Here is a 15,100-nt window from a genome sequence, read left to right as displayed (position 1 = left end):
TATATTTATACCTACTTCGGAAAATAGATTTGTTTTGGTAACTTTAGGTAACTGCAGGGTCTTTGGAGAATTATACATAGCTCTAGAGTTTAAGATTCATATCAAGGAACTTATTAGAAACATCAACTAATCAACACTGGGTTTAGTCTGCTAAGACTTCAAGTGATTAAAAGATGAACCAAGGGTTCAATGAATGGGCCACCTCCGGGGTACTGCCCTAGCAGCATGGGCTCAGAGCTCCCATCCCAGGGGTCTACTACGCCGACAACATTGGAGAAAGCTGTCCGTGTTTGGTTCCCACTGCTATAATAAAGACTGACCGAAAGCAACCTGAGAGAAGAGGGCTTACTTTATCTGATAGTTTACAGTGCATCATGAAGAGAAGGCAGGGCAGGAACTCGGAGCAGGAACCTGGTGGCAGGCGCTGATGCGGCGGCAATGGAGGGGTGCTGCTTGCTGGCTTGCTCTCTCTGTCTTGCTCAGCCTGATTTCTCATAGCACCTGGGGCCACCAGCCAAGGGATGGCACCGTAAGCAGTTAGCTTGGCCTTCCCTCATCAGTTAAGATGGGGGACAGCGGTGGGGCAATGTCCCACAGGCTTGCTTACAGGCCAATCCAATGCTGGTATTTTCCCAACTCAGATCTTCTCTTCAGATTCTAAGCTAGCCAGAAAAATACCTTTTTGGATTTTCCATCTTCTGACTTTATTTACTAAAGCACCAAGTTAACTCCTAAGAAACACACCCTAACGCAGTCAATAATCTTGAGCATCAGCCAGGTAGAAGGCATCTGTGTTACAATAAAAGTAGCCAGACTTGGGTGGTGGTGGGAAATCCTAAATAATATACTTTAAAACAACAACTATGTCTTTCAGGTGAAATTTATTTTGTTAAATTCTGTAAGTAATTTTTTTAAAGTAACCAAATTTTACAATACTAAGCCACATGGTCATGAATCCATGATTGGGAAAATGTACATTTTATATTAATTTTGAAAATTAAGATAACTGTGCTATATTAATAAACATTAATTGTAGCTGGGTATACAATGTCTAGCTCCTTTTTCTAAAATATGCATTTCATTCTCATTGTTAGTTGATTTCCACTTAGCTCTTTGCATTGCAATGAGCCTGATGAACCAACAACTAGAGTAGCCTCAGATTCACAATCTCACTCTAGACTGTGGTTCTCAACCTTCCTAACTGCGACCCTTTAATACAGTTCCCCATGTTGCAGTGACCCCCAACCATAAAATCATGTTTGTTGCTACTTCATAAACAAATTTTGCCATTATGAACTGTAACATAAATCTCTTGTGTTTCCCGATGGTCTTAGGTGACCCTGTAAAAGGGTCCTTCAGCCCCCAAGGGGGTCACGACCCACAGGTTGAGAACTGCTGCTCTGGATGTTTCCAGTTCCAATAGGTCACCACGGTGTGTGATGACGCACCTGCTTTGTCTTTGTTTTCACAATCCATCTCAGACAAGAACGTCCCTGAAATACGCTAAGAGTGAATCACTAGGAAAGAAACCAAAGGACACACACTGCAGTTGCAGTTCTCAGTGCTAAACTCCACGGTTATTGGGAGGCAGAGGCAGGGAGATCACTGCGAGTCCGAGGCCAGCCTGGTCTACAACGCCAGTCCAGGACAGGCAGGGCTAGGCAGAGAAACCCTGTCTCGAAAAACAAACAAACAAACAAACAAACAAACAAACATCCACTTCTTCACGTTTCTAAGCATCTCCTCTTGATTGCTGACTCCACTTTGCTGGGGACTGAGTGTCCTGGGGACACTGACGTCCCTCTTTTACTCCATGGTGAACTGGCACTGTGGCACTGTCACATGCTCAAGTTTGTACACAGAGACAGCCATAGAAACGGAAAGTATTGTTCAAATGCATCCAAATCAACATTTCTTTTGTGAGGTCACATCTTAGCTTTTTTTTGATATTAAGTACTGATAATTAGGTTGATTTGGGGCAGCTGTGACATGTCACGTGTAGACTGCACGTGCTACCTTGTCTGGTCCCACGGCATTTCGGCAGGAAGTGCATTTCCCACCACAGTTCACGGTCCTGGGACTGAGCACAGACGCTTGTGCGTGGTGGAGGTGAGAATTCCACCGTAAAGCTCCATCACCAGTGCTAAACCAATCAAGACCTGAGAAGCCATTTACTTCCAAAGCCCTTGAATTATAAAATAAAGAAAAAGAGAGAAAAAAAAAAGCCCTAGTCTTTAATCTGGTTTAGTAGCTCTGCTTTTTACACTTAATTTCCACAATCCAATGGCTTGGACATTTTTTAGTGAGTCAAATTCCCTAACTCAGGTTGGTATCTTCCAAATCCCCAGCAAACTGTTGATGGTTAGAGGAACAGTCAACTCGAAAACTGAGTTATACGCAGTGTCTCCATTACGTCATTCTCAGGAGTGGCTGCAGCATCTCCCTTAGCACCCACTGCTCTGGAAGCCGGCTGTCCAGCTGTGGTCCAAACTCCCCAGATTTCTCACAGGAGGCGCGATGGATCAAGTAGTTTATGCACACTTGCTGTTGGTGGTAGAGGTAATTGTGTTGCTTTCTCTGCATGAACTGTCCTTCATCACAATTCTTTTTTTTTTTTTAACGTGGCGTGTGTGCAGGTGTGTGCAGGTGTGTGCAGGTGTGTGCAGGTGTGTGCAGGTGAGAGGCCAGCTTTCAGGTGTGAGTTCTCTGACCACGTAGGTCCTAGGGATCAAATTCGTGCTGTCAGTGTCCGCCTCAAACGCCTGGACCTCGTCACAGTCCCTTCCTTCCTACCGCTGTTCAATCTCAAATCATACCCAGTAGACTTTAATCTGTCAAACCCCAATATCCAAGGCTTCTCCCTGGAAAAAGTCCTTCCAGCCTGATAATTCTAATTTAAAATAGGCAGTGGCCGTCACTTTCTCCTCTTCCCTATGTGGGGGATGTGGTGATATCTCTAAACCTCACAATTAACATATAAATGTAACTGCTTATAAATGTCTCCTGCTTCGCTTAGTGTCTGTTTGCTTTTTATTGTTGCGATAAAAGCCTGATCCAAACCAACTTAGGGAGGAAAGGCTTCGTTTCAGTTTACAGCTCTCAGCATACTGGCTGTAAGGATGGGCCGTCAGGGCAGGAGCCCAAGCCAGGAACCTGGAGGCAGGAACCGAGGCCGAGGCTGCTGATGCGCCTCCCTTCTTGCTCAGTTTGCTTTCTCATACACCCCAAAATCACCTGCCCAGGGGCAGCACCCACTGGGCTAGGCTCTTCCACAACTATTATTGTAAGTCAAGAAAATGCCCCCAGCTGTGTCTATAGGCTGATCTGATGGGGCACTTGCACAAGTGAGGTTGCCTCTTCCCAGATGACTGTAGCTTGTGTCAAACTGGAAAAATAAAATAAAATCAGCCAGCAGTTATCTCGCAGTCAGAAGGGATGCTGCTTTTAGAACTCGTGACAGATCATGTGTGTCCCCAGCACACGCCACAGTCATTGGCTACATTAATTAGGGAACGTCTAACAGTTCCTGCAATTCCAAAAAAATCAGAGAATTGATCCCTATTCTGAATACGAGCCTCCATCGGGATGGGTGATCTCCAAGGAGCAGCACTCTGGGACTTTTTTTTTTTTTTTTTTTTTTTTAGAATTTCCTATGTAAATCCTGTATTTATTTAATTTCTAACCTCCCTCTCTCCTGGACTGCCCCCTGTGCTCCCCTACTCATGACAAAGTCATGGCCACTTGTTCAAGTGTTGTTATTACAACATTCATTACAACACAGAGAGATACACAGCCGTTTGGAACTGGATGACCTCTCAGGGGCTCACGCCTGGGGAAACTGGTTCTCCCCTCTCAGCAACCACTGACATTTTCCCCCCATTGCCATGTCAACTGGTGCTTTCATTGTACAGGCCTTGTTTAGGCCACCATATTGCTGAGATTGGGTTCAGCTTCCCCAGCCGGGCCTAGGAGACACTATCCAAGCTGCCTTAGTTACTTTCCTGTTGCTGTGATAAGACACCATAACAGGAACTGCTATCAAAGAGATGATCTGGGAGCCCTGACCCTCCCCCTCCTAAGTGCTGTGTCTCAGGTAGGTGCCGCCCCACCTCGGTAAAGCTCCTTTTACCTTGATAAAAGAAAAGAGTTTATTGGGGTTTACAGCTTCAGATGGTGAGTCCAGGACAACCATGACAAAGAGCACAGTGGCAGGCAGGCATGGCGGTGCCCAGCAGGAGCCGAGCACGAGGACAAGCACGAGGCACAGAGAGAGCTGCTTGGGAATGGTGTGGGCTTCTGAAACCTCAAAGCCAATCCCCATCGACACATCTCCTCCATAATCTTTCCCAGTTAGTCCACACCAGTTGGGGACCAAGTACTCAAACAGAAGCGCCTACGGGTGTCATTCTCATTCAACCATCAGTGGCTGCTTTGGTCCTCAAGCTCTTTTGTTTGTTTAACACAGGGGCTAATGTAATCACAGCTGACATCAAACTCCGTATGTAGCTGAGATGACCCTGAGGTCCTGACCCTTGACCTCCCAGGTGCCACCCCACATGGCTAGAGTCCCTTTTCATTCTCTCTTCTTAATTTTTTTAAAGCAAATTTAACTTCTTTTCTTAAATATTTTGTTTTATCTTATCTTATTTTATTTTATTTATGTAACTGCTTCTCTGCATATGTATCTGTGTATCACTGAAGAGCCAGAAGAGAGCACCGGTGTCCTTAGAACTGTGGTCTGCCCTGTGCGCTGGAGAACCGACCTTGTCCCTCTGGAAGATCAACCAGTGCTCTTTAACTTCTGAGGCGTCTTTCCAGCCCCATGCTGGCTTTTAAAGCTAATGAAACTATGGGGTTTATATATAAGAAAACCTACAACAACAGCAAAATACACACACACACACACACACACACACACACACACACACACACACCCTACAAATGACAGGAGCTGAAGTGCAGTTTGCTCTTGCAGAAGACCCAAGTTTAGTGCCCAGTCCCTACATTATCAGGCTCAATCCACTTGTCATTCCAGCTCCAGGAAATTTAATTCTCTCCTTCCAGCCTCTGAAAGCACTTGCAACACACACACACACACACACACACACACACACACTTTTGAAACTTATTAGCACAGTTGTAGACAAATTATTCTTTAAATGTTAAGATTTTTATTTAAAAAGCTTTTTCCTATTGCAAAAATTACTTTAAAGCATACAAGAGGGAAAAAATCAGGGTGCTTAAAAAGTATTTAAGGGCCGGGTGTGGTGGCGCATGCCTTTAATCCCAGCACTCAGGAGGCAGAGGCATAAGGATCTTTATGAGTTCAAGGCCAGCTTGCTCTACAAAGAGAGCTCCGGGACAGCCAAGACTACACAGAGAAACCCGGTCTCGAAAACCCTAAATAAATAAATAAATGTATTTAAAACTTGGGTACTTAAATCCTTAAATACTCTATCTTACTCCCATAAACGTGACTCCATGTGTACAGTGCATGTAATAAATCCCAGTGTGCCATAAGACAGTCTGAACTCATGCCTTTTGCCTCGTTTACATAAATGAAAATATGCTCCACAAAGGACATAAAAATATATTAAGTTTTTGTACTTGTTTTCAACCAAAGCTCAACCAAACACAATAAAAATGCTAAGCTAGGCATGGTGGCACGCACCTGTAGTCTCAGCACGTGGGAGACAGAAGCTGGGAGATAAGGAGTCCAATGCCACCCTCACTTACATAGACGTAGAGGCTGACCGAGACCACCTGACAGTGCATCTCAAGTATTAAAGTAAATAAATGAAAAATGATCCACTGAACCAAACTAACCATCCAAGTAGCACCGTTCTATATTTGGGCCTTGGGAAATGCAAAGGCGTGCCAAAACATTGCTAGCCTACAATTTGTTAAGAAAGATCAAAGTCTATACATAAGTAACTGGGCATGACACTCAATCCTATAACCAGCACGTGGGGGGGGGGGGGTAGAGGCAGGAGGACCAGCCCGTTATATACCAAGTCCAAGGACAGTCCAGTCTACAGAGAGTTCCAGGCTAGCCCGGTCCATATAGCAAGCCCCTGCCCCAAGACAAGCCTCTCACCTAAAACAGAAGATTAAATATTTATCACTATCTTTTGCAGACAAGTGGGTGACTCCAAACAAGCTACTCTATGCTTTGAAAAGTGAAGACCCCACATGACGGTTAAGAGCTTTTGTAGACATCCATAATAACAGTGTGGATTTGGATTACCAACTGAGAAACTATGAAGAAAGGGATTATAAACATAAGAACACCATAACACCATCTCTTAAATGAAGTAGAAAGTTACTTGTCTGTGCAACCACAAGTGGATTCCTGGCTGCTACCATGATCACGTATTTCTGGATTCTCAAGACACCTCATGATACAAAGTAGTTGCTGCAGCTCCAGCATTGTAGGGGACAGGCTACATGGCCAATGTTCAGCCATCTTGTCAGAGCCTAGGTTCCTATTTCTCCAGCAGTCTGCCATTCACCAGAAACCAACTGACTTTATTATAGGTCAGCAGTTAGACACCTGTTGTGGTTTATTGTGGGGGCTGGTCATTCATTCTAGACCCCCGAGCTGCTCCTTTTCTGGTAAGACTACTGATAACATCAGATTAAAGGCCAGCTTGCCTGCGAGCAGCAGTTCCGGGAGCTTTTTCCTGACTAACCAGATCTTTTACAACTTCTCTGGAATTTCTCTCTTCTGCAGTTATAGCAGCTGTAAAGGTAGATACCTGCTGGAGCATTCCAGAGTTAGGTATCCATAGCAACCCTTGCTTATGCAAATACCCATGCCTCTGTGCCTTTATAAACTCTGTGAAAATTTTCAATAAGCGGGGTTTGATCAGAATGCAGACTTGCCCCCTTCTTCGTGTCTAGTGTTCTGTCTCTATACAGGAAAATTTTCCTCCCAAGCGTTAGTCGAACCCCGGCGGGCCGGGACAGAGCATCACATCATTGTTCCAGGGATCGAGAGGAAGAGCTGGCTTACTCTTCCCTTCTGGATTCACATGAACTTTAGAATCTCAATAATCCAGCTTCCAATAAGAAGCCTGAGAAGAAGAGGCCAGTTACCTGACCACTGGAAACATCAACATCCCAGGGGTAGGGCCTGGCACTCCCACTTCCAGCCTCTCAGTCACATGGCAGCACTTAGCTAACTGCTGGAGAGGCAGGAAAGCTAGGCTTTATTCTGGATATCAGAGTAGCTAGAATCTGTAACGGAAAGGGGGAAAACGTGGCTTGGGGTCTCGGTCACATTCTGTTTTCTAGGAATATGTCATTTGTTGATGTGACCGCCACCATCACACGTTGGAGAAGCGAGGCCAACCGCGTTCAAGTCGGGTGAGTTAATTTAAGGATTAGCCAGCACTTGGTTGAGCATGTGAGTCTGGGGATCTGGTCACTAACGGGTCTCCATGGGAAGCTGTCCAAGCGCCAAGGAGGTCTGCACGATGCTGGGTTTGGGAAGGCTTCGTGCGGATGAGCTGGGCCCGAAGGAATGTGCCAGATGGTGAAACGGGCGGGGAAGGGCAACCCAGTCAGAACTGACGGCGAAGGCAGGAGGCAGACAGGGCAGCGTGGCGCAGCAGAAGGCATGTGGAAGTGCTTTGCAAACCCAAAACAGGGTAGACATAATGTGTGTCACATATTAATCTGGGGAGGCCAGATTAAAGGAAGACTGAGTGGCGCTAGGGGCTCCTAGCATAGTGGCCTTAGAGTTAGCTAACTTCTGTGACCTTTGACTTCCTTGTCTATGCGACGTGGGAAACGGCTGCCACCTCATAGGTTGCCATGAGGTTCAATATTAACCTGTGGTCGGCATTCGAGGATGCTACTAATCAAGGCGCTTACAGTGGGGCAATATGGTAATTTTGGAAATCGGTGTGCCACAGTGGGAGTCCAGAGGCACACAATCCAGGGCAGCTTGTGCACAGCAGAAGTTTGCATGTTATGCCTTAGACAAAGGAAAAAAAAAAAACCACAGTTGAGAGAAGCGATGTTGACTCAGTATCAGTCAGGAAATACAGAACTGGAGGCTGTAGAGTGGAGGTAAGGGATCTGTAGAGGTGACACAGGGACATCAAGATGCTAGAGACACCTGATAGCTCGCTGGAGACACTGGAGCATCCAAGTGGTGTCTGGACCCAGGTGTGGCACATGCGTCTGCGATCCATCCAGCTCTGGGGGAGGCTGAGGCAGCTGGATACAAAGTTTGACGTTATCCTCATAGAACAAGTTCCAAGTCAGCACAGGCTTTGCAGAGAAGCCCTGAGCAGATGTGGTATATGGACTTAAAATTCCCAGGAGATGGCAGTGGGTAAAGCTACAGGGGCAAAAAGGAGCTCACCTACAAGCTCCTGGGGAGCAGCATCTCAAGGGTCCATAGTTTCACAGGAGCGGGAAGACAGAAAGACCGCGGGTGCCAGCAAAGCAGAGGGAAGCCGGAAGAGGCAGGAGAATCTTCCAGCACAATTGCTCACGTGTTAAATGATGTACTGCTAAGTGCTCTTAACCCACCTAGGCTGGACATCCAGGAAAGGAGGAAGCTAGCTCGGAAGTCCCGCCGCTTTGAGCACTTCAGGTTTAATGCTGGACTACCTTAAATTTCCACCAGCTGGGGCTTTGCCACTATGATGAGCACTTCTGACCTGCTGTGTGTGCCTGTTTGTTGGTGTGCATAGACCCACACTGGACTGGCTGGAGTTTCTCTCTTGTCCTCCTCCCCGTCCCGCACCTCACCCCCCCTCCGCCCTTCCTCCAAGATCCGCTGACTTAGCCTTCTGGCTTCTCTTAGCCCCTGCTGGACAGTCTTTCTTGAGACTCAGCCCCAGCGTTTAGGGCCATGCTTTGAACACACAGGCACTCATGCTTTGTTGAATAGAAAGCCACTTGTAAGCAGGATCCTCAGCCATCTCTAGATAACAGAAGTGACCAGAGCTCTCGCCTCCTCCGACCTTGCTAGGGAGAAGCGGACAGACCCGGGAGCAAGACCCTCATGTATGCAGCAGGCTTTACGGAATACCCTCTAGGGACAGCATTCTCCCAAATGATGCACATGTTTGGCAAATGTTTAGTATGCTCAATTCCTCCATAGGTCTGACCTGAGAACAACGTATAGAAAAATTTAAACAATTATAAATGGGCCACTGTTTTGATGTTGGATTTTGGGTTTTGGTTGGTTGGTTGGTTTCAGGCTGTTTGTGGTTAGTATTGTATTTGTTGGTTGGTTGGTTGGGTATTTTAAAGACAGGGTCTCTTTTGCCCTGTAGGTCAGGTTGGCCTCAAACTCACAGAGATCTGTCTGCCTCTGCCTCCTGAGTGCTACCATGGTGGTGGCAGCGTGCGTGCGTGCGTGCGTGCGTGCGTGCGTGCGTGCGTGTGTGTAGGTGGGCACCCTGAACCCCCAGTCCTCCTGACCCATCTCTAATGCTGGAATTATTAATGTAAGCTTCGTTACCCTTTTCTTAGTGACATCTACTAATGTTTACTGCAACCAGGGACTGCCCGGCACATCACAATAAAACCATGGAAATAAAGCCTGCCCCTGGCGGGGACACCGAGTGTGGGGAGCCATGGCATGGGGTCTTTTACAGTGGCTAACATCTACCTACATACAAATCAGCCATCGAGAATGTAACAAGGCCTGTCTGCTGTTCTCGCCTCTGAGTTAACTGAAATGGCACAAAAGGAAAGGCACGCCCGCTTCTAGATCTACTCTTGTCTATTAAAATAAAAGTCAAGGGGAAAACACCAAGTAGCCCCTGCAAATTGTACTTACAAATTCTTCTTCTGTAATGTCTGGCGGCTCTGAAACAACATAAAAACGTTTCATTTTTGCACTCAGATCTGACTTGCGCATATCCTCCTACTGCCTAAGCCGGGTGAGCTCAATAAAATGTTCATTATCCGCACATGGATTGGATTTTAAATTCAAGGTGGAGGTGGGGAGAAAAGGCCCCTGGATTCTGGCTTGGGACCCACTGTGCCCCCTGGAGCTAACCCCAGCGGAGAAGGGAGAATTTAGCAAGGTAGAGCAGCACTCTGTAGGGATCTCTCTGGGGGTTCCTATAAATGTGGGGGTGGGGCAGGGAGCAGAGGCGCAGGGTGAGGTGCGAGGGTAGCGCAGGAGCGCTGCGGCGAGGGCACCGGGTCCCACCTACCCGCCAAGAGCCGCTTCTTAGGCATGCCGTCGGTGGTCGGGCTGTCCCGGGAGCAAAGGGCTCTCCCACCCCTGCGGCGCGGCCCGCTCCCGCGCTGTCCCGTGTTGCCATGGAGCAGGACAATACAGAGGCGCCTGGGCCGGGGTGGAGAGGTGGGGTTGGGGGGTGGGGAGCGGCCGTTACTGTGGAGACCGCTGGGGCCAGACGCCTGTGGCTAAAGGTAATATCCCTGGCTCCGCATTAGGGCCGCTGAGTTTTCATAAACTCTGACCATTAAAAATTACCCAAACAGGGGACCACAAATTAAGATTACCCTGTAATGTGTGTTCAGGGAAAAGGTTAGGAAAAGAGAGCTCTGCGCCATGGTACAAATCTGTAACCCCTGGAGTTGAGGGGTGGAAGCGGGAGAATCAAGTTGTGCTCAGCTGCGTAGAGTTTAAGGCCAGCCTGGGCTACAGTGAAGCAAAACCACACAAGAATTTGCTTAAATAGGAAAGATGAAATTTTAAGCTATATTTATACTAAATACTAAAAACATACTTTTTATAAAATCATATCTGTATCTGTAGTTCTGCCTTTTCCTCGTGATGCCAAATAAACCTCAGCTGTTTCCTTTTACACAGAACTTCTGATGCAAATGTCTAAAAGAAAATACACCCCACCCCATCCCTCCACACCCCACTCACACCCCATCCCCCAACCAGATCTTGGAGCCTCCTCTTCTGTCCAAGGGTTGGGGCAAAGACCTCCAAAGCCTGAGCTAGGAAGGTAAAGGCAGGAGAGTCAGAGTTCAAGGCCAACTTTGAACCTGGCTACGTGAGAATCTATCTCAACAAAAACATACTTTCATCTTCGGGCATAAATCTTATGATCAGCAAATGATATTTAATATCTTCCAAGTAAGTCAAGCCAGAAGTTTTCCCCCCTCCCCCCACATTCAGGCAAACACTGGATTCAGGCAGTTCTACCTAAAAATGTTTTCCCACTAGCCAGCATACACACACACACAGCCTTAGGGCTGGCTCCCACCTGGTCTGCTGTAAAAGCTTCCTAACTTGTCTGTCTGCCAGTCTTTGCTTCGAGCTAGTTCTCCTTAAATCCATTTTCCATGCTGAAAGTAAAACCAGCCATCTAGATGCAAATCTGACCTACTTCAAACCCTCGGTGGCTCCACATTTGCCTCCGCGTGGGGCAGGTATTTGTACGCCCTAGAGACAGCAGGTGCCTATGTTACAAGGAAGCAGACACCTGCTCGCCTGGTTGTGTCTATTGCTCTTTCAATATGACATAGGAAAAAGAAGTGAAATGCTGCGCTTGCAGGACAAAATCAGAAAGCCAAATGAAACTGAGAAAGAGCAGGAGAGGGGAGCAAAGAGGTCAAAGAGATGGGCGTGGGGCCTCTCTACAGTCCTTGTGAACCCAGCAGAGACTCCGGCTTTACCCAGGAACTTTGACCATCAAAGTGCCTCTTTGGCTGTCCAGAGGATGCAGAGAGCTCAGCCTCAGGCATGTGAGAGCCTGATGGTGGACAGGCAGCACGGCTTTCAGGACTCATACACACACATTTAAGAGCAGAGGCCAGGGCTGGAGTGATTGATGGCTTGGCAGTTCAGAGCACTAAGAGGATCCAAGTTCAACGCCCAGAACCTCCAGGGCGGCTCAGAACCCCAGCTCCAAGGGGTGGATCCCATGGCCTCTTGCCGCCCGGATGTAGTATGCACACACACAAAAATACATGTGGATCTGAGATGCTGGGTGTGGGAAAGAAACAGATTTGGGAATGTTTCCTCAAGATTTTTGTCTGATCAAACAGAAGGGTATTGTCACCATGGAGATAGGGAATGCTGTGTAGGGCCACTGTGAAAGAAGTCCCCAAACCACAGGATATGGGCTATCAACTTGAGGGTCAGTACACAAATGTGCTTATGGTTTTTTTGTTTTGTTTTGTCTTTCTGCCACCAGAGAAACTCCCTCGGCTCTTTCTTTACCCGGAGCATTGCCCCCATATGTATGTTCCCGTGGATTTCTGTCCCTGACTTCGCCTCTTGTTCCTACAAACTCATATCTTAAAGCCACAGTAATATTGAAGTCACCGAGTCAGAAAGTGCACCGTCTGCGCCACAGTAAGTTCCCGGGCACTGTGGAGGCTGCATCGGAAGTTAGCCTTTTTTTTCCTCTCCACGCCGCCATTCACCACCATCAGCCAGCTCCGGATCGTCTCCTTCTTCACTGCAGTCACCCGCACCGTGCTCTGCTCACAGGCATGCGTGTGCCTTCTGGCCATAGCCACACTGATAATCTGTTTCACATGCATAGTGTCTCACGGGTTGCCCCCTCCTTGCCAGGAGAGAACCTGAAAGAACAGCATTGTTCTTAGTTTATAGTTTAGAAAACAGATAATATAGAAGGCTTTAAAAAAAAATTACACAGACACTATTAGCATGTTTTTCAAATTGCAAAGCCTTTGTTCCTGGACAGTGTGCTGGTGAGTTTGATGTCAACTTGACACAAGCTAGAGTCATTAGAGAGGAGACAATCTCACCTGAGAAAACGACTCCCTAAGATCATGCTGTAGGCAAGCTTCTAGGGCCCATTGTGGGAGGGGCCATCCTAGGCTGGTTGATGGTCCTTTTTTTTTTTTTTCTTTTTTTTTTAATAAGAAAGCAGGCCGAGCAAGCCAGTGAGCAGCACCCTCCACGGCCTCTGCATCAGCTGCTGCCTCCAGGTTCCTGCCCTGTTTGAGTTCCTGTGCTGACTTCCTGGATGATGCATAGTGATGTTGACAAGTAAGCCAGATAAACCTTTTTGTCCCCAAGTTGCTTTTGGTTGTGGTGTTTCTCGAGAGTGATAAAAGCCCTAACTGGGACAGATGGTTACATTGTATGGCCTTTTTCAAAAAATTAAAATTTAAAAAAAAATCTCCCAAGATTAAAAAGGCAACATGGGGATCACATAGACAGTAACTTGAACCCAAATGCCTAGACCATAAACGTTAAAAATGTTAGAGTTTTGTTTTTTTGTAACTTTAATGGCATATGATTCATCTACCAACCCTTCTGCTCAGCTCGTTTCAAGTGTAGAACTCACTGGCCTTTAGTGTGTTCAGAAATGCAGAACTAGCAAGCGTTAGGACATCTCCAGCATCTCAGAGAAATAGCGTGAGCCTCAAAGTGTACCTCCATCCCTACAAATCCCTGCACTACCCTCTGTCTGTCTCACCTGCTCTAGACACTCCATGTGGACAGGACCACGTCGCTGCAGTACTTTGTGTGTGGCTTCCTTCACTTAATGCTCTCCAGGTTCAGGTTCAGGTACAGTGTACTTTTATGAATAAACAGCATTCTGTTACATGGTTATAACATCTTAAAATCTATTTATTAGTCAGCAGACACTAGGGTTTCCAGTTTTTGTCCATTAAGGGATACAGATGTCATGGCTGTTCTTGTACAGATTTCTGTGTGCAGACATGTCGTAATTTAAGTACCTAACAGAATACTGGGCCATCCGACAACTCTATGCTGAATATTTTGAGGAAATGGCAGACTGCTTCCCAGACTGTACCAGTCTATATTACTTAGTCAACACTTCTCACTTGATTTTTTTTCAAAATTATCATCTGACATTTTCATCATAGTGATCCTATGGGTGTGAAGTGCCGCCTCTCCGTGGTCTTTATTGTATATCTCCTTAATGATCAGGCTGCCTTGATGTTCAGCACATTCATTATGTTCTGTGTCTACCCCACCCCCTCCCCCTCCCCCACCCCCCACCCCCCTCCCTGCCCCCTCCACATGGCAAACCCTAGACAGTATTTTTTTAATGTCTTTTTTTTTTCTCCACAATTAATCTGTAAACATCCAAGATAGTTCAAAACCAACATCTTACCTAGGAACAAATCCTATATGAATGGGAATTTAGTTTATAAATTTCTGATTTGAGAAATGCAGTCAGAAACTCCAATGGGTTTGAGAGAGCCTGGCATGGAATTCCCTGTATCCTTGAAATTCTCCCTGGAGAACCGAGGAGAGCATCACTGTCTCCCCAGGAACAATTAGAAGCATGCAGGAGTGAGCAGTGGGGCCAGGATGGATAGACGTGACATCATATTAACGTTCTAGAGAAAGAAAAAAATAAAGATGGGCTTTCCAGTATGAGTTGCCACCGAGCAGCACAGGAGCCACGCTTCTAAAGGGAAGGGGATCATGTGCACCAGGACTGTTTCATGTAGCCTGCTCAGGGTGACAGACTGCCACTGGCTTCATGATTACCCGACACACAGTTGCGGAGACTAGCCACTATGTGTTCGCCCAACTGTTTCCTTAATGGTTGACTATATTGTTCATGTTCTGCCTGCTGCTTCATGTAGAAGGGCCAGCCTGTCCCTGGTTTGGAGGGACAGGGCCCAACCTGAGCCCCATTCTCAATTCTATTTGGTTTTCCTTTTTCTTTTATTTTTTCTTCTTTTTTCTTTTTCTTTCTTTCTTTCTTTTTTTTTTTTTTTTTTTTTTTTTAGGTTTTTTGAGACAGAATTTCTCTGTGTATCCTTGGCTGTCCTGGAGTCACTTTGTAGACCGGGCTGGCCTCGAACTCACAGCAATCCACCTGCCTCTGCCTCCCAAGTGCTGGGATTAAAGGCATGCGCCAGTATGCCTGGCCTCCCAATTTTATTTTTTTTTCCCAATTTTATTTTTAGTGTGAACAAATATAGCACCAAAGGACAAGAGTCATATCAATTCTAAAAGTGATTTAGTTTTGACAGGACATTCGCCATGGCCGAGCATTTGGATACAGAAATGAACAAAAACGGGATAATGTTGTGACAATAAACGCTGAGCTAAAACCCTGCAGCAATCTGCCTTGCAGGCTAAAACACAGTCACTGCAGTAATTGGCTCAGAATGGTCTAGACTTGGT

At 46.5% G+C, this 15,100-nt stretch overlaps 2 protein-coding genes and 1 long non-coding RNA gene across 7 annotated transcripts in view; 1 reads left to right on the top strand and 2 right to left on the bottom strand.

Moving 5' to 3' along the window:
- Positions 1-7,437, bottom strand: part of COX6C (cytochrome c oxidase subunit 6C) — a 161,895-nt gene extending 154,458 nt beyond the window's left edge. Inside the window, exon 1 of the mRNA XM_084803086.1 lies at positions 7,434-7,437. The gene's annotated coding sequence lies outside the window, so the exon portion shown is untranslated. The remainder of the gene's footprint in view (positions 1-7,433) is intronic.
- Positions 1-10,318, bottom strand: part of RGS22 (regulator of G protein signaling 22) — a 118,396-nt gene extending 108,078 nt beyond the window's left edge. For all 5 annotated transcript variants that reach the window (XM_084803057.1, XM_084803060.1, XM_084803061.1 and 2 more), the window contains exons 1-2: positions 10,188-10,318; positions 9,806-9,834 (exon numbers count right to left, since the gene is read on the bottom strand). In XM_084803057.1, the coding sequence (XP_084659183.1) occupies positions 9,806-9,834; positions 10,188-10,212 (54 nt within the window). In that variant the 5' untranslated portion in view covers positions 10,213-10,318. The remainder of the gene's footprint in view (positions 1-9,805; positions 9,835-10,187) is intronic.
- Positions 10,319-10,352: 34 nt separating this feature from the next.
- LOC311609748 overlaps positions 10,353-15,100 on the top strand; it is a 20,620-nt gene continuing 15,872 nt past the window's right edge. The window contains exons 1-3 of the long non-coding RNA XR_014783483.1: positions 10,353-10,407; positions 12,150-12,310; positions 12,848-12,973. This is a non-coding gene — a long non-coding RNA (uncharacterized lncRNA). The remainder of the gene's footprint in view (positions 10,408-12,149; positions 12,311-12,847; positions 12,974-15,100) is intronic.

This window comes from Acomys minous (genome assembly GCF_964271855.1).
Source record: "Acomys minous genome assembly, chromosome: 12".
Classification (NCBI taxonomy): Eukaryota; Metazoa; Chordata; class Mammalia; order Rodentia; family Muridae; genus Acomys; species Acomys minous.
The sequence above is the reverse complement of the archived record's forward strand: the minus strand, read 5'-3'. Positions and strand labels throughout refer to the sequence as shown.